This window comes from Lontra canadensis, unplaced genomic scaffold (genome assembly GCF_010015895.1).
Source record: "Lontra canadensis isolate GAN:19392208 unplaced genomic scaffold, GSC_riverotter_1.0 scaffold107, whole genome shotgun sequence".
Taxonomy (NCBI): Eukaryota; Metazoa; Chordata; class Mammalia; order Carnivora; family Mustelidae; genus Lontra; species Lontra canadensis.
This window is the reverse complement of record NW_022631101.1, coordinates 2,720,069-2,739,761: the sequence shown is the minus strand read 5'-3', so window position 1 is coordinate 2,739,761 and position 19,693 is coordinate 2,720,069. Positions and strand designations below refer to the sequence as shown.

Here is a 19,693-nt window from a genome sequence, read left to right as displayed (position 1 = left end):
TCTATCCACAGACACTCCACGAGGCCGCCAAACACCTCTTACTTACAGGGCAACAGAGCGGAAGTGCCTGAGCGCACGAGGGCCTGGACAATCTAAAGTGGTTTCTGCTGAGAGGCGGCAGAGAGAACACTCTGGAGAGAAAACCAGCCAGCAGCTAGTTAGGCTCCGGCTTTTTCCTTCTGGGGAGGCGAGGCCTGCAGTCCACGGGCAAGCCATTCTTCACTCAAGGTGCCCAAATTAGTTCACGAAACTGCATACTCACAGCCGGGCACCCGGCACCGGGCAAGCCTGTGGCCTAGCCCCGCCTCCCGCCGTGAAGCGCAGAGCAGACACCACTTGCTTCTCACACACGTTCTTCCTCCACCAACAGACGCATGTCTGGCTGTTAGCAGGAGACGGGGACCCTACTGCAGCCTGCAGCGTCTCAGCCCCTGACCACACAGTGCCAACTTAAAAAGTATACTGTGAATGGCTGCCTCTTTTTGGCTGATGGCTTGGCAGGTGGTTCAAGGCCCACTGCTGGGCCTATGCTGGTTGGGCTTTGGTAGGGTCTAAATGAGATTCCCCTGGGGTGCCTGGGTGGCTCAGTCATTGAGTGTCTGCCTTCTGCTCAGGTCATGATCTCAAGGTCCTGGGATGGAGCATCGCAGCGGGCTCCCTGCGCCTGCTTCTCCCTCTCCCACTCCCCCTGCTTATGTTCCCTCTCTCACTGTGTCTCTCTCTGTCAAATAAATAAATAAATAAATAAATAAATAAATAAGGTTCCCAGGCACAAGTAAAGTTAAATAGGGACTAGGAACAGAAGGGACCCTGATTTACTTCACTGTTGAAAAGAAACCAAGGCAGCAGTGTGGTAAGACCTGGGTGTGACCTCTATCACTATATACTATACATGTGTATGTGTATATACATAGTTGACTACATAATAAAACCTTGGGTAAGTGATAATATCTTTCTGAGCATCAGTGTCTTCATTTAACTAACGGGAAAACAGTTAACAATTTAATAATAATAATAATGCGTAATTAAAGGGATGAATTTGACAGTTAAATGTGGTGGTACAGGGGGTGCCTGCCTGGCTCAGTCAGTTAAGCATCTGCCTTATCCTCAGGTCATGATCTTGGGGTCCTGGGATCAAGCCCCACGTCGGGCTGCCTGCTCAGTAGGGACAGTAGGGAGTCCGCTTGTCCTCTGCCTCTGCCTCTTCCCTCCTCATGCTCTCAAATAATAAAGAAAATCTTTTTTTTTTTTTTTAATTTTACCCATTTATTTGGCAGAGAGACAGCCAGAGAGGAATACAAGCAGAGGTGTGGGAGTGGGAGAGGGAGAAGCAGGCTTCCACCGAGCAGGGAGCCCAATGCGGGGCTCGATCCCAGGACCCTGAGACCAGGACCTGAGCTGAAGGCAGACACTTAATTGCCTGCGTCCCCCAGGCGTCCCCTTCTCCAAGCTTTAACTTAACGCTTCCTCACCTGTAAAATGGGTTGCTGTGAAGGAGACCACGTCCAGAAGAGAACCACCACAATGCCCAGGACTAACTGTTGCTCAAAAAACTCAGTCCAGCTGCCATCACTAGCGCCTCCAGCTGGAGGCCTTCCAGACCCTCCTCCCAAAGACACTGAAAGAATGAGAGTGACAGGATCCCAGAACTGCCTGGAAATGGGTTCCTGACACAGTCACCATCTGGACCTCTCCTATTAAATCCTAAACCCGCCGAGTAGGAGAGCAAAAGACTGGCTGCCTAGGGCGAAGGCATCCCAGGATCCAAGGGCGTGGATGCCGGGAGCATGGATGCGCTTGCCGCTCATGGCAGAAACTGGTTAAGTGATCATGGAGGCCAATGGGGTCATATCTACCAACTGATAAAACCACAATCTTCTGACCCAGCCACTCCCTTTCCAGAGACGGATCCTGCAGCTGTACCTGCACACCTACAAAATGATACGCACAAGGCCCCGCACTATGGGGTCACAGAAGCCTGGCCACCACGGGACAGGTTCAATAAACCGCGGTGCTCCCGTGCTGAAACACCACAGAGCAGCAGGCACAGAGGAGGAATCTAGGTACTGATCCGGAAGCCGTCCTCAAAGATAATGCAAAGTGAAAAGAGAAAGGCAGAGAGGAGTGTACGTGGATTTCCCATTATCCTGAACTTTCAGGCATGTGAATATAAATGATCGATGACAGAAGATAACCTCTCCTCCGGTTTCACATATGGTGCTCTACCAGAGATCAACGCGGGGAGGCAGAATGCGGCGAAGCAGGCTCTCCTCGGGACTTTCGTTCTTAATAAGGGATCTGGCAAATTAAGGCAAACGCTGAAAACAGACATTTATCGACCCGGGCTAACCTGTGATAAACACCGAAACTAACCTGACGAAGTCCTCGGGAAGCAGGTCAGGACTAACACCCAGGGAGTCAAGCACGTCGTTGCGAATCTGGAGCAGCAACTCCGAATCTTCCCCAAAGGTAGCAGAACTAGGATCTCTCCCTTTATCTGTGCGGAACTTCAGGAGCACTAAGAAAGGCAAAGGAGGCAGGTTAAAAACCAAGTCTTTCTTTCTTTCTTTTTTTTTTTTTAAAGATTCTGTTTATTTGAGAGACAGAAAGAGAACAAGAGCAAGCGGGCGGGGGGGGGGAGAGCAGAGGGAGAGAGATGCAGGCTCCATGCCAAGTGTAGAGCCCAACGTGGGGCCCGATCCCCTGACCCTGAACTCATGACCCAAGCTGAAATCAAAGAGTCTGACACTCAGCCAACCAAGCCACCCACGCGCCCCAAAACCAAGTCTTCTCATTAACAAATGCTTACGGATATTGAGAACGTAAACACAGAAAGTGGTGCATTAATTAAAATGAGGGCCAACTGAAAGATAATCTTTCATTTATTCACAAACACAGAGCAACAATCAAAAATTACAAAACTGGGGCGCCTGGGTGGCTCAGTGGTTAAAGCCTCTGCCTTCGGCTCAGGTCATGATCCCAGGGTCCTGGGATGGAGCCTCACATCAGGCTCTCTGCTCGGCAGGGAGCCTGCCTCCTCCTCCTCTCTCTCTCTGCCTGCCTCTCTGCCTACTTGTGATCTGTCTGTCAAATAAATAAAAATCTTTATTAAAAAAAAAATTACAAAACTAACTAGAATTACTGTGACAAGTGCCACAATAGTGTAACAAAAGGATCTGATGTCCTCGGTGGGGTAGCGTCAGGCAAGAACTCCCAGAGGAAGTAGTAACTGGGTCGAGTATGTGTTAATATGGGGGCAGGGAAGTAGGAGAGACGCCTCAAGCAGAGGGAAAAGACCCAATTATGACCCACAAGACAGGTCAGGATCAGGAGGCATGCGTTCTAGGCATCAGTTCAAAGGGTTGCTTCAGCCAGAAGGTCAGCCAAATGCTCAGACTCATCAGACAGGCAGGTCATTACAAACAAAACCTCCCTTGGTACAATAATTATGTCAACCTCTAAAAACGAATGTTTAATTTTGCTTGTGAACCAGAGGAAAGGTTCAGATGATGGCAGCAAATCAGAGCTACTGTGTAATGAGAGCCTAACAGGGTTTGAATTTTTAACCCCAACAAAAAGACACAGGCAGGAGCCCAAGACTGATTAAAATACCAGCACCTTCTACTGCCACCACACCTTGTCCAAGATGTTCACTGCATGCTGGGGGCATGGTGTCCTTATTCCCTGCAAGCTCCCCAAGGTGGCACACAGCCGGCCTGGAGCCCCATCTCTAGGACAATGCCCCACCCCCCATGACACTGCCGCTTGGAGTGCGGGTGGACAGAGATGGGGCCTAGTGTTCTGGGACAGCAGATCAGGCCCCGAAGGGGCTTCCCAGTTTAAGAAGTGCTTCTTTTCAAGTCTTATCGAGAACTGCTGACTGGAAAAGTGAATTTGTTCAACAAATTATACTCTCTATCCGTACAAGGGGCTCTTCCCTAAAAATTAAGGTGGACTGGAAAATGATCTAACTGCTTCGAGCCTCTTTAAAAATTAAAGGATTTGGAAGCCACCTTGGACTAAGGAATCCATCCTTCTCCTTGTTTTCTTTTTCTTCTTTAAGATTTCATTTATTTATTTGACAGAGACACAGCGAGAGAGGGAACACAGGCAGAGGGAGTGGGAGAGGGAGAAGCAGGCTTCCTGCTGAGCAGGGAGCCCGATGCGAGGCTCGATCCCAGGACTCTGGGATCACGACCTGAGCCAAAGGCAGACGCTTAATGACTGAGTCCCCCAGGTGCCCCAATTTTCCTCTTCTTCAGAACACAGCTCCAGGGCACACGGGTGGCTCAGTCAGTTGAGTGTCCAACTCTTGATTTCAACTCGGGTCATGGGATCGAGACCATGTGGGGCTCTGCACTCAGTGTGGAGGCTGTCTGTCCCTCTCCCTCTGTTCCTCCCCATTCCCCGTGCTCTCTCTCTCAAATAACCACAATCTTTAAAAAAAGAAAGAAAGAAAAAAAAAAGACACAGCTCCTAGAATCTTCAAAGCTACTGAACCACTTGGCAGCCAACTCAGAGCTGATGACCATTTGGATGCTGGCTAAGACCAAACCGCTGTCACCTAAGCCTCACTTCTAATTCAGCAGACGTGTTGCTGGGATTCCAATCTGGAGGAAATAAATGCGATCGAGTAATAAGCATTTGGGGGCAGGGCAGAGAAAAAGACTTTAGACCAGGACTCTTTTTCAACAATGTTCTGTGAAGACAAAGGAATGTGGAAATCTGCTGGTCAGGCCCAAAAGAGAAGATACTCCAGGCGGACTGCATCGAATGTCTTCGCTATTCCTGTCAATCACTCCCGAGAATACACAAGGACAGACCCAGAATGAGTATCAGTGTCTCCCGAGCAATGACAGAGGCAATGCCAAGGGCAAGCTACTCGCACTGCACACCCCAAGGCCCGGTGGCAACTGTGTGGGAACTGCGCGAGGCCACCTCCTATGTGATCCTCTCCTTTCTGTGTCACTGCAACAGAAGCACCAACTGTCACGAGGGATGGAGGGGAGGGGATCATTTCTTCAGCTCCGCCACAAAGCTTTTCATCTTTTGGTTAAAAAATACAGCTCTTGGAACAAAGCTCAAACCATTATAATAATCGGAAAACAAACAGTGCCTACGATGTGCCAGGCACTACTCTAATGGGCATTAACGCTCGTCCTCAATGGCCCGGTGAGGTAGGTATTACGCTCCCTGCTGCACTGATGAAGAAACTGAAGCTCAAAGAGATGCAGTGGCTTGGTCAACGTGACTGTGGTCAACGTGACTGTCAGTAATCAGCAGTGGGGCAGAAATGCCAACTCAGATCTGGCCTCAGAATCCGTGTTTCTTAATCCTAATCGAATCCAGGAGAAATGTTAGGACAATCAGGAACGCAGGCCCAAGGATTCTAAGTGGTCTGGCTCCCTGCCCCCGACCTCAGGAGGACTCCTATTCAACCACATTTTTGTGAGATGCATTTTCCAGATGGGCCCTGCCCTCTCCCAACTGGTCCATTAATTTTAAGTTGCTAGTTCAGTGGGGTGAGAAGTGGAGGCAGAGGCCATACAAAACCTTGCCCATCAATCTTCAGAGTGGAAGAGCAGCTCTACCCCACAAAGAAAGAAGACGGCACGAAGAGGAGGAGAGCAAAGGCGGGCAGCAGCTGGCCCTGCTGTTGCTCTGGGCCCCTTGCCTGGTCCTGGTGCAGGCCGCCTGGCTGAGGGCCAGCAGGCTGGCACCGTCCAGATACCTCGCTGACCACATCTGAAGTCCTCTCAGGGCCTCCGGGAAGGGGGCCAGTCAGTCCGGCCACTTACTTGCAGCAAAGCAAACAGAAGCTGTATTTTTCACTCTTTTTCAAATGTCAGCACTCCAGTCAGCGGGGGGGTGGGGGGGGACAGGGAGAAGCCCACGTCCCGGACAGGCAGCAGCCCCAGAACTGACCCTATCCCCTAGCAAGCTCTTGCTTATTAAATTCTCCTCTTTGTTCTGCTTTTTACCCCTCCCAAACAGCCAGCCACACACACACACACACACACACACACACACACACACACACACCACTGTTGACTCTGCACTCCTGAAGTGCCCCTCCTCACCCCTTTCCAGATTATAAAACTGTTCTATTAAGATCAAATATTGTCAGGGATGGAGAGCTGCTCTGCCAAAAGATGACTCATCGCATCATATCAAAACACTGCACAAAATTAGAGTTCCAAACTTGATTAACTTCATCTGAACCTTTTAATTAACTCAGGTTGTTAAAGTCTGAGGGAATGACATTCATCGCTACAGATGATAGGCTAGTGTCTCTGCCCAAGTTCAGGACTTGCCCGTGTAATGGAAAAAGGCAAACTTCAAAAAGGAGAAACCAAGCACCTTTTCATTTGTTAGAAGAAAAAACTATGTACATGTGAATATACTACCATTTTGATAAAAAGAAATTAACATTCAAATTCAAATTTAAACTGAATCAGAGTATCAGATTTGTGTTGTAACAGAAATCTGGAAAGCAGTACTATTAATCACTGTATTTCTTTCTACAAATTTCTACTACATTTAAACAGAATTATATTTAGCATGATTAATAAGCCCCCCCAATAGCACATTTATAGGGGCGAAAATGAAGTTAATGTTCCAAATTAGCCCTAAATCAATTGCTGTCCCCCAAAATAGCTCAAGTGACGGGGTAGAAAACCAAATCTACACCACAACCTCCTATGCCTGACATCTAAAAGCTTCTCTGTACCTGACACCCCTGCTCCAATCTCTCTGGTGCTCTCCAGCCTCCCACAGACCCGTCCCCCCCAAGCTGCCTCACTCAGTGGAGACTCATTATCTCTGAGAATGGCCTGAAAATCGGCTGGACTCCTGGCTCACATATAAAAAAGAAAGGAAAGGGAGAGAAGAGAAAAAGGAAGGAAGGAAGGAAGGAAAAGGAAAGGAAGAAAGAAGAGAGAAAGGGAGAAATGGAGAAAGGAAGAAAGGGAGAGAGAGAGAAAAAGAAAAAAAGAAAAGTCATCCTCCTACCATACAGCCCTCCCCTTTTTTTTTAAAGATTGTGTTTATCTTCTTATTTACTGAGAAAGTGACAGAGCACGAGTGCTCGAGCAGATGGAGGGGCAGAGGGAGAGTCTTAAACAGACTCTGCACTGAGCAGGGCTCGATCTCACAACCCTGAGATCATGACCTGAGCCAAAATTAAGTCAGATCCTAAACACGACCAAGCCACCCAGGCACCCCCACTCCCCACAGCCTGTCTTTTAAGCCAAAACATGAGGTCTCAAGTTTGATCAACTGCTCTTCCCAATAAATACATACCAAGGATGGTAATAACTAGAACTATTGTGATGATTTCACAGTGCATACAAATACCAAATCATCATGTTGTAACCTGAAATACAGTGTTATAGATCAAGTACATCTTGATAACAACAAATACATAAGTAAATAATGAGCACCAATTGTGCCAGGCCCTGAGCTGCACAGGGGGAAAGCAAAACGCATCCTCTGCTCTCTCAGAGCATTCAGGGAAGGTGACAAAACCACATAGAGAGTAACAAAAGCTGGGAATCAGCAAAGGCACTCTGAGAGCATCACTGGATGGAACGGGGTGGTCTCACTGGGTGGAACCAGCTCGTCCCCACTGGCCACCAGGCCTGAACACTGACCCTGGGCACACTCTCACCCCGGCACATCCACATGCTGCTCCTCAGAGCCAAGGGGGTTTTGGAATTGGCAGGCAGCAGCAGTAGGGACCACAGCGCTGGAGCCAGACTGCCTGGGCTGGATCCCAATTTTCCCACTTACTGTGACTGGGCACGTGACAACATCCTTGAGCTACCTCTGTAAAATGGGAATCATAAGAGCACTTCCCTTACAGGTTTTAAGGACTCAGTGAAGTAAGCAGTCTCCGTAAAGCAGCAGGGACAGTGCCGGGTGCAGCGAGAGCACGGCCTAAATGACAGCGCTCCAGGACCCCTGCTCCTCCACAATCGCTGTAAGCCCAGCTTGCACGCCCTCAGAGAAGCGGGACAGACTTTGTGCCGAAATTCCCCACTTGACTCCACCACCCTCACTAACTCAGCTGTGCGCTCTGAGGACTACAGGGACTCGGCTCTGAGCAATACTGGTCCGCGGCACATCCCCTGCCCGCTTTCCTCCAATGCCTGGATCTCAGGATGTGATTTTACAGTCATTTGTGTAAATTCACTTGTACAAAGACCGAATTTGTCTCCTCAGCTGGATTTTTGTGCTCGTGGGACAGACACCGTATCCTCTTTGTTCACTATTCTCTACTTAATGCCCAGCACAGGGCGTGCCCTATAGTGGGCACTCAGAAAATCTCCACTCCGTGGGAAGCTGCAATGTTTGGCAAAGGATGCGAAGCGGTCACACATGAGTGGGGAGGAGGACTCCCAACAACTACACAGGATCCTCACCCTTCCTAAACAGGCCTGCTCTTCTATTAAGAGAATCGAATAGAGTTTTCAACATACCCAAGATGGATCTGTTCCTTACAAACACGGCAGATCTGGAAAGTCCAGCAAGAAACAAAAAACCATACACAATGCACCACATGTCTCCTCACGAGGGAAAGGAGATGAAATCTGGCTTTCAAGGCCTATCTGAGGGCTAAAGGTGCAGAAAAGCCAGCCCGCAGGCATGAAGCTCAAAGAAGGGACAGAGCTGGGTTGGGGAAGCCAGTGATGTTTTAGGGGAAGTCACTGTGAGTTAGACTCTCGCAGCCTCCTGCCTTTTGAGGTGCCTGGTCATCTGCTCAGCTCAGTTCCACATTACCTGCCCCTTCTCATACCTCACTCTTTAACCACAGAAACTTACAAGTAGGTGTGTGCATGTATTCGCTCATTCATTCATTCATTCACTCATTTTTCCATCCACAAACACTTCCTGAGCACCCGCACTCCACCCCCACCCCCTGTGCTGAGTTGTGCTGGGGACCCAGAAGTGACCCAGACAGTCCCAGGTCCAGCCATCCACAGAGGTCACACTCGTAAGTCTTGTCACCGTGGCCGCACACTACTTTGATCTCACTCTCCAGAGAGCCTCACCACTACAGTGGCCTCCCCAAGGACTGGCTCTGAAATGCCCCCTCTCAGCTCCAAGCCCTGGCCACCCTTTCACCTCTCCAGTGAAACCTGTGTGGGACCTCATCACAAAATAGCTCAAAACAGAAGAAAGCCATCTCATGTTATTTACATCTCACTCTCTTCTGAAAAGAATGTGAAGCAGCCGCATGGAAGTTACGGACGGGGGGCGAGGGGGGAGTGCTATTTCTCAGAAGTGACCTGAAAACAAGATGCCGGGTTTTGCCTACCAAATTAAAGGCCAAGATTACTCACCTAAGCAAGAAGGCAGAGGGAACTGCTCTGTCACAGAGCTCTGGTGGGAGGGCAAATGCTCAGTAAACCGTAAGAAAATGTGGTACAGAGGATCTTTACAAAGGTTCATGCCCCTTGGCCAGTGACTGAATTATATATGGTCCCTGCTGTGTTCTTTATATCACAGAAAATCTGGAAATAATCTCACATCAGATAGTAGGATGGTTACATAAAACATATTGACAGGTTGGAATATTATTCATCTGTTAAAATTATATTTAAGCAGGTTTTAGTCAGGGGCACCTGGGTGGTTTCTGCTCAGGCCACCATCTCCTGATTTGTGGGATCAAGCCTCCTCTCAGCCTCCTCACTTGGCAGGGAGTCTGCTTGAAAGAGTCTTTCCCTCTGCCCCTCCCTTCCACCCCCTCTCTCTAAAGATAAAGAAATCTTAAAAAAAATTTTTTAGGGGTGCCTGGGTGGCTCAGTGGGTTAAAGCCTCTGCCTTTGGCTCAGGTCATGATCCCAGGGTCCTGGGATCAAGGCCCGCATCGGGCTCTCTGCTTGGCAGGGAGCCTGCTTCCCTTCCTCTCTCTGCCTGCCTCTCTGCCTGCTTGTGATCTCTGTCTGTCAAATAAGTAAATAAAATCTTTAAAAAAAAAAATTTTTTTTTAAAGCATGTTCTGGTACTATGTTTTTGGCAACATTTATGTTAAAAACAAAAAATTCTACAAGGGCACCTGGCTGGCTCAGTCAGTAAAGTGTGTGACTCTTGATCTGGGGGTTGTGAGTTCGAGCCCCACACTGGGTGTGGAGCTTAAATAAAACCTTAAAAGAAGAAGTCCTATAATATCCTGTATTTGGAATGCACTCCATTATGTAAAAATAAAGCCGAATGATGTAATATGGTACAACTGTTCCCACCCCATTCTAGAGGTTGGAAACTGAGGCTGAGGACAGAGAGGCTCAGGGTCACAAGGGACACTCAAAGGTTACCACACTCATAACCTCAATGCTAAACCACCTCCCTAGCAGTAGAGACAAGAGAGGAGACACCCTAGTTCACAAAATAAAAATGGCTTCAGATGGATCTGGCTTCCCACCCCAGAGCTCACTAGTTTAGAATAATGCCAACTACTTGGTCAGACTCTTGTCTGGCCAAATACCTATTCTCTTCTAGAAAATGTGAAAATGATCCCTGAGCTTGACTCTTACCTTTGAAGTAGAACACTCTGACTAGTATGCAAAGACTGTAACTTGCAAAAAGAAAAGGACAAAGCAATTGTGAAACGCAGAGACAATCACGCAGAGGGCAAGCGATCCACAGCCCCCCCCCCCCCCCCGGGCCCCTTCTCTACCAGCTCGGCCGACCGCGCCCTCGACTCACAGAGCCGTTCTGACAGAGCCCTCTGCATTCACACCCTGCCTGGTCACAAGCAGCAGGGAGACAGGGGCTTTTCTCTAACCCAGCACTTGAGTGGCACATGACCTTGACTCTGGGCATCTGCTGCTCTCTGCCAACCGCTCTCACCGAGTGAAGATGGCACAGGACATTCCCGTGACTGTTGTCTGACAGTCAGAGAAAAGATGGGAGGCGTTGAACAAGGACTGCAGCTGGGCTGGGGGCCCGAGAGCAGCTCCAAACACAGGCTAATGCCGGGGTTGGGGGGAGACGGAGGGCTGCAAAGCAAACGAGCAGGCAGGTCTCGCTGACAATGCAGCCCATTATTACAATGTGCTCTCGGGGGCGTCAGGTTCCCATCTGCCAGACTGGAATAAGGAAATGTCCCAGGGCTCTTGTGAAGTTCAGAATTATTAAAATGGACATAATGCCGTTACTGGTAATGCTAATATAGTCGACCCTTGAACAACACAGGAGTTTAGGGGCACTGACCCCTCACCCCAACTGTGAACTCGAAAATCCACATATAATTTTGGTTCTCCAAAAACGTCACTACTAAGAGCCTACTGCTGACCGGAAGCCTTAGTAGTAAGAGAAACAGTTGATTAACAAATACTCATGTTATATCTGTTACATACTGTATTCCTACAATAAACTAGAGAAAAGGAAATATTAAGAAAATCACAGGGAAGAGAAAATACACTTTACAGTACTGTACTGTATTTATAAAAATAAAAAATTCATGTGCGTGGACCTGCACATTTCCAATCCGTGTTGTTCAAGGCTCAGCTGTCATTAAAACCTGACTGTGTTGGGCAACATTTAGACACTTACTAGGTTTGGTGACCCTGGACGAATGACTTGGCCTGCCCAACAGTCAGTATCCTCCCAGGACAATGGGCAATCATAGTAAGATCCGCTCTCTGAGGGAGTTATGAAGATAAATGGGATTGTGACACATGTAAAGCCCTTAATCGACAATTATGAACGTACAACATGGGCCGGGCCTTCGTTTGATCCCTGTGGCCCGTGAGGCAGACTCAGGGTTATGCCCACTTGTCACACCAAAGAGCAGAGCAGGTGCCTCACCAGGACGGGTTTTCTCACCAGGCTATGCGCTGACAGCCGAGAGGCACTAGACCGCACTTACGGGTCACCTCTGCCCTTCCCCTCACCTCTCTTCTCTCACATGGCACTACCTTCCTTTCTGAATGGCTGTGGTCTGTGTTCTCTACCACTGATAAGGCAGTGGCACCAAAAAACCCAAAGAGAACAACAACCACCAAAAAAACCACTGCTTTTCTTTTTTCTTTCGCCCTTCCTACAAATTATTTTTAAACATCTGTGGTCATGACAGCAGCAAATCAACAAGTACTCGACTGCCACCCCCTTATCAGAACCCACTTCCCTGTGGCCGTCTCCTCCTCAGTGGTCCTTGTCACTGCTGGACACCAAAACACCCGGTGGGGAATGCCAGACCCCAATGGGAACGGCTGCCCTTGACCCGGTGTGCAAAGGTCTCAAGTTCTAAAATAAGAAGTTCCTTCTGAATAGAAGTAATCACCAAATCAAGCTGAGGCCTGGAGACAAAGACAATTACAAATCATCACAGCAGGGACATAAGTAAGGAGTGTGGTGAGGGCAGGGAGAACTGAAGCGGGAGGCATGAAGTAAGTTTTCTAGTCTACAACAGGAAAAAAATTATTACAAAGCATCCACCATCAAGACACCTTGCGAAAGATTCCACACAGAGAGGAGGACAAATGGGGTATAAAATACCAGAAAGTTCTAGGGGCGCCTGGCTGGCTCATTTAAGAGCATGCGACTCTTTCAATCTCAGGATCGCAGGTTTGAGCCCCAGGCTGAGTGCAGAGGTTACTAAAAAATTAAATAAACCTTTAAAAAAGAAAGTTCTAGGGGGCGCCTGGGTGGCTCAGTAGGTTAAAGCCTCTGCCTTTGGCTCGGGTCGTGATCCCGGAGTCCTGGGATCAAGCCCCACATCGGGCTCTCTGCTTGGCGGGGAGCCTGCTTCCTCCTCTCTCTCTGTCTGCCTCTACTTTTGATCTCTGTCAAATAAATAAATAAAAATATTTAAAAATAAAAAAAATAAAAATAAAAAGTTCTAGATGAAAACACAAGTGATGGCAGTTTCCTCTGAAGTTACCCGTATATTTTATAAATCTGTCTCACTTTTACAATTTAAAAAAGGAGAAACAGAACTACTTTGAAGGCTCTTGTATATATGATCATCGCGAGGACAAAGTTCTCAAAATCTTCTCCATCTCTACAGAGGACACGAAGTAAAGGGATTTGCTTAAGGTCAAGAAATACATAGCACAGCTGGGACCTAAACTTCTTTCCAGATCCAAATCTAGAGACTTCAAGGCATAGGTGACTGAGAAGATTTCTACTGACAGGAGAAAGAAAACGTGAACCCCAAACTTGTCTGGCTAGATTTACGAACCAAGAACAATTAGTCACCTTAGAAAAGAGCCCAGGGGCGCCTGGGTGGCTCAGTGGGTTAAAGCCTCTGCCTTCGGCTCAGGTCATGATCCCAGCATCCTGGGATCGAGCTGGGCATTGGGCTCTCTGCTCTGCGGAGAGCCTGCTTCCTCCTCTCTCTGCCTGCCTCCCTGCCTGCTTGTGATCTCTGTCAAATAAGTAAATAAAATCTTTAAAAAAAAGAAGAAAGGAAGGAAGGAAGGGAGGAAGGGAGGAAGAAAGAAAGAAAAGAACCTAGGGGGCTCCTGGGTGGCTCAGTGGGTTAGGCCTCTGCCTTCGGCTCAGGTCGTGATCTCAGGGTCCTGGGATCGAGCCCCATTTTGGGCTCTCTGCTCGGTGGGGAGCCTGCTTGCCCCTCTCTCTCTGCCTGCCTCTCTGCCTGCTTGTGATCTCTGTCAAATAAATAAATTAAATCTTTTTTTTAAGATTCTTTATTTTTTTAAAGATTATTTATTTATTTATTTATTTGACAGATCACAAGCAGGCAGAGAGGCAGGCAGAGAAAGAGGGGCAAGCAGGCTCCCTGCTGAGCAGAGCCCGATGTAGGGCCCGATCCCAGGACTCTGGGATCATGACCTGAGCCAAAGGCAGAGGCTTTAACCCCCTGAGGCACCCAGGCACCCCAATAAATTAAATCTTTAAAAAAAAAAGATTTTATTTATTTGGCAGAGAGAGACACAGCGAGAGAGGGAATAGAAGCAGGGGGAGCGAGAGAGGGAGAAGCAGGCTTCCCACTGAGCAAGGAGCTCAACCGATCCCCGGACCGAGATCATGACCTGAGTTGAAAGCAGACACTTAACAGCTGAGCCACCCAGGAGCCCCTAAATAAATAATGTATTTTTTTAAGATTTTATTTATTTATTTGATAGAGATCACAAGTATGCAGAGGCAGGCAATGAGAGAGGAAGGGAAGTAGAGAGCAGAGAGCCCAAAACGAGGCTCGATCCCAGGACTCCAAGATCATGACCTGAGCCAAAGGCAGAGGCCCAACCCACTGAGCCACCCCGGCGCCCCACAAAAATCTTTTTTTTTTTTTTTAATTTATGAGAGAGAGAGCATGAGCTGGGGGGCAGGCAGAGGGAGAAGCAGACTCCCTGCTGAGCAGAGCCCAGTGTGGATGCGGGGCTCCATCCCAGGATGCTGGGATTGTGATCTGAGCCGAAGTCAGATGCTTAACCAACTGAGCCACCCACTCACCCCAGAATTTTGCTAATTCTTAACCTGTGGCTTCATTAGTTTATTTTAGGCTCCTGTAAAGCTGCCTAGATGGTGCTAATTTACCTGATTCCTTTTCCCCACTGTGCCATTAAGACTGGCAGGACCTGTAAGTCTTAGACTTGGCTGCGGGACTGTGCTGTAAGCATATAGAGGATGGAGAAGTAGTTCCACTCCTTTAAGCCCCCTGGGTCCAGGGAGCAAGGGCATGTTAACAACCAGCAACTCCTGTCTCTGCTAGGACCTGGTGAGGCCAGGGCCCTTCACTGGGGGATTAGGCTCTTTTCTCTTCTTTCTTTCTTTTTTTTTTTTTTTTTAAGATTTTATTTGTTTATTTGATAGAGAGAGAGAGATCACAAGTAGGCAGAGCAGCAGGCAGAGATAGAGGGGGAAGCAGGCTCCCCACTAAGCAGAGAGCCCAATGCGTGGTTTGATCCCAGGACCCTGGGATCATGACCTGAGCCAAAGGCAGAGGCTTTAATCCACTGAGCCACCCAAGCACCCCTAAATAAAATCTTAAAAAAAATTTAAAAAGGGATGCCTGGTTGGCTCAGTCGTTAAGTATCTGCCTTCAACTCAGGTTATGATCCCAGGGGTCCGGGATCGAGTCCCGCATAAGCCTCTCTGCTTGGTAGGGAGCCTGCTTCTCCTTCTCCCTCTGCCTGCCACTCACCCTGCTTGTGCTCTCTCACTCTCTCTCTGACAAATTAAATAAATAAAATCCTAAGAAAGGGAAGGAAGGAAGGGAGGAAGGAAGGGAGGGAGGGAGGGAAGGAAGGAAGGAAAAAATAAATTAGCAAAACTCCTCAAATGTGGCACAGGTGGCCTCAGCAATCAATCGACCCACACTGACCAAGCCCCTGTTCTGCATCAGGCCACTGTTGGACAGTCAAGAGACGAGGGGGCCCAGAAGACAGTCCTCAAGTCAGCTCTGTTGTCTGGGCGGTGGCATGGGGATTACAAAGGAAGGAAACCCAACTCAGATAAGGGGGGTTAGGGTCCTGGACGTAGCACTGGAGCTGAGCAATGGCGGTTAAATGGGAAGGGCTGAAGTAGGATATTCCAGGTAGAAAAAATGGAAATGTGTATAGAAATGGGGAGGGTTAAGGCACCTGGGTGGCTCAGTCATTGGGCAACCCCTTCGGCTCGGGTCGTGATGCCAGGGTCCTGGGATCAAGCCCCGCATCGGGCTACCTGCTCAGCGAGAGGCCTGCTTCTCCCTCTCCTACCACCCATGCTTGTGTTCCCTTTCTCACTATGTCTCTCTCTGTCAAATAAATAAAATCTTAAAAAAAAAAGAAAGAAAGAAAGAAAGAAAGAAAGAAACAAAGAAAGAAAGAAAGAAAGAAAGAAAGAAAGAAAAGAGAAGGATGACGCTATGGGGTGACAGCAAGTAGTTCAGTAGAAGTGTAGGGTTCAAGGATGGCAGAGGGAATAGAAAGGAGAAAAGAGGTCAGCGGGTCACAGGTCTAGAATGCCAAGCCACAAAGTTTAAATTATATCTTGATGGCAAAAAAGATTCACAGAAGGGTTTCAGTTTTTAGACAGATTAGTCTGGTCACTGAAAATGGATTAGAAGGAGGAGCTCTGAAGGCAGAGGCTGGTAAAGGGGCCATAGCACTGATGAAGGCTGCGAGAGAGGAAGATCAGGAGGGGTCCAGCTAAACTCGGGTCCCAGAGAACACCATGCAGAGGGCGGGGCTGGGACATTAGGTGAAAGGAGCTGCCAATCAACCATGTGAACTTCAGGAATGCTCCACAGAAGAGAAAATGGCAAACAGGCTGGAACAAAGCTAACAGCTAAATTTGGAGCACTGGCTTCGAACAGATTCATCTGGCTCTAGGTGTACACAGACAGTGCACTAGAGCACCTCATCTTTAATCCACCCTACAACAAATAAGGCTCAGCAGGGGGAAGTGACTTACAAGAGGCCACCACTACATCTATGCCCGTTGCCCCCCCCCCACCCAGTACCTGCCTCCAAGCCACCACTTGTATTTTTATTAAGTTCCTACCCAGCTCCAGACAGAAGGTGAGTGGAACTTGTTTACATGCAAATACACCCCCTACAGTCTGCCTCCCACTACTGCACGACAGAGGAAATTCTTTTTTGCAGAGCAAAGCCCCATAGTGGAGGCCATCATCATCTCCTACCTGATTCATCAAGGCTTTGCTGTTCTGGTGATGTGCCGTGCATTGCCCACAGCAAGGGTCCCTAGGCACCCTTGAAAATCTAGGGAACCTCTACAGCTCTTTTGCAGAGGAACTGTACCTACAGAATACCAGCTTCAGACCCCCCCACCACCCGAAGAGATGATAAGGATGTGCTATTAAAATACGCCCTTCTATGGACCCTGCAGATGTCATCAGTAAGCCCTTTGCAAGTATTACTTATCAGCTACCAAATCAGCATTTTTCTAGGAATTGAGAAATGGTGTGCTTGGAGATTGTTTTTGCTCGTTTTTAACTTTTTAAAAAATATTTAATTTATTTATTTGACAGACCAAGCGAGCACAAGTGGAGGTAGCGGCAAAGGGAGAAAGGGAGAGAAAGAAAGAGAGAGGGAGGGAGAAGCAGACACCCTGCCAAGCAGGGAGCCCGACGCAGGGCTGGATAACAGGACCCGGAGATGATTTGAGCCAAAGTCAGACGCTCAACCAACCAACTGAGCCACCCAGGCGCCCTTATTTTTAACTTCTGAAATAATTTTAGACATACAGGAAAAACTGTACACAGAATTCCTGTGTAACTTCATCCAGATTTCCCAAAAGTTAACATTCTACCACATTTATCGTTATTTCTATCTGTACATACTCATTTCTTCCTGAACATCCAGCATTTGCCCCCAAATACCTCAGAGTGTATTTCCTAAAAACAAGACCATTCTCTTATGTAACCATGAAACAATTACACAACCCACGAAATTAACATTGATAGAGTATTTCTAACCTACAGACCTTTTTCAAATTTCATCAACTGTCCCACTAATGTCCTCAAGAGCCAACGAAAGAAAAACCTTCCCCTACTCTTGGGTTCAATCCAGAATTCTCCATTCCACTTAGTTTTCGCGTCTCTTTATTCTCCTTTAATCTGGAACAAGTTCCTCAGTTCTTCGTGATACTTTGAAGAGTACAAACCATTTGCTTCACAGAATATTCTTCTATTCAAGCTGGTCTGATGCTTCCCCGTAACCAGACCCACACTACGCTCCGGACAGGGAATCCGGCGCGGTGGCGTGTCATCCCCAGCGCGCCCTCTCGGGATGCATGAGCTCCTTCTGTCCCGTTCCTGGAATATCAACTTTTATCTCTCGGTTGAGGGACAATCCACCAGGGTTCTCTAAAGTCTCTCTGTAATTAGTTAAAAAGTAGCTTGGGAAGATATTATCTCTTCTACTCACAACAAACCTTCCTGTTCGTTTTAGCATCCAGCAAGGATTCTCGACTGAAACAATTTTTACTGCCATGGTGATGGTCACATACAGATTTTTTTAATCTTCACCGCTCCTACTCTATTCTTCTACTGAAAAAACAAAAACAGGGCGTGCCTGGGTGGCTCAGGCAGTTAAGCATCCGCCTTTGGCTCAGGTCATGATCCTGGGGTCCTGGGATCAAGTACTGTGTCGGGCTCCCTGCTCAGCGGGAAGTCTGCTTCTCCCTCTCCCACTCCCCCTGTTTGTGTTCCCTCTCTCGCTCTCTCTCTGTCAAATAAATAAATAAAATCTTAGAAAAAAAATTACAAAACAAAAAACACACCTTTCCTCTCACCCCCATTTATTTACATATTCGTTTATCTATCAGTATAGTCACGGGCTCTTTTTTTATTCAATGGGTTATAATCTATTATTTACTTGATCCTCCAATTGTCCCAGATCTCCCCAGAAGGAGCCCCTTCAAGTTGGCTCCTGTGTTCCTCTGACATGACCCATCATTCTTCAAGCACATCCTTACTTTCTGACAGAGTAGGATGTTCCAAGCTCACCCGTGATGTTCCCACCCAAGCCCCAGCATCAGCCATTTCTCCAAGACAACGTGGTTCTTACGAGATTATTAACAGGCAGGATCTGGGCTGAGGTGTACTCATGGCTTGCGACCACAGTACCCTTCTTCTAAGCCCTGTCAACAAACAGAACTAGGAAATACACATGCATAAACATGAAGACACATGCATCTACACATCTACGTCTGTATCTGCACAGAAAAACCATGAGTTCATCTGGTGACTCCAACGCCCATCTGACTTCACAGGGTTCCTTCTAGCCTTTCCCATCTTCCATACTACAGGAACTCTCTTTTCTGGCAATAAAAAAAGAAAAAAAAAATCTGACTCTCATTATCCACAATATATTTACCTATCTGCTCCATTCTAGAACAGTAACTAGTTTCAGAATTGCTAACCCATATACCACTGTGAAAAACAAACCTACTAATTAGAGTTCAGTATTTGTTTAGAGTTCTTTTTTCTTTAGTCTGAGGGTATATATTCAAAAGCTACATGGGTCAGTTCCTTTTTCCTGCCTCAGTGTAGTAATGGCCTCATTTGAAATAAATACTTAATATACTATAAAGTAAGAATACAAAGGAGCTCAAAGCTGTGACAAAGCATGTGGGTACCCCCACGACCCTGTGGCAGTTGCCCTCTCACTGGCTGGGCACTCAGAAGAGGGGGAGCTTTACAAATATAGAGAAGCCAGGTTCTGCTAGTTGTTCTGATCCAATAAATCTGGGCTAGAACCAGGGAATCTGTATTTTTCAAACGTTCCCCAAGTAAATTCTGGTATCCTATCAGTTGGACAAAGACGGGCTCTAAGAAATAAAGCTAGAGGAGTCTGGCTGGCTCAGTCGGAAGACCATGTGACTCTGGATCTCAGGGCTGTGAGTTTGAGTCCCACGCCGGGTGTACAGAGCACTTAAAAATAAAAATTTTCTTAAAAGATTTTATTTATTTGAGAGAGAAAGACACACAGAGAGAGGGAATGTAAGCTGGGGGAGTAGGAGAGGGAGAGGCAGGCTTCAAACCAAGCAGGGAGCCCAATGCGGGTCTCGATCCCAGGATCCCGGGATCGTGACCTGAGTCGAAGGCAGAAGCTTAATGACTGAGCCACCCAGGCACCTCTTAAAGATAAAATCTTAAAAAAAAAAAAAAAAAGAAAAGAAAACTGGGGCGCCTGGGTGGCTCAGTGGGTTAGGCCTCTGCCTTCGGCTCGGGTTGTGGTCTCGGGGTCCTGGGATCGAGTCCCGCATCGGGCTCTCT

At 47.7% G+C, this 19,693-nt stretch overlaps 1 protein-coding gene across 1 annotated transcript in view; it reads right to left on the bottom strand.

Moving 5' to 3' along the window:
• The window catches only part of SAE1 (SUMO1 activating enzyme subunit 1), an 81,067-nt gene that overhangs the window by 14,842 nt on the left and 46,532 nt on the right, over positions 1-19,693 (bottom strand). The window contains exon 7 of the mRNA XM_032838940.1: positions 2,374-2,518. Coding sequence (XP_032694831.1) covers positions 2,374-2,518 — 145 coding nt within the window. The remainder of the gene's footprint in view (positions 1-2,373; positions 2,519-19,693) is intronic.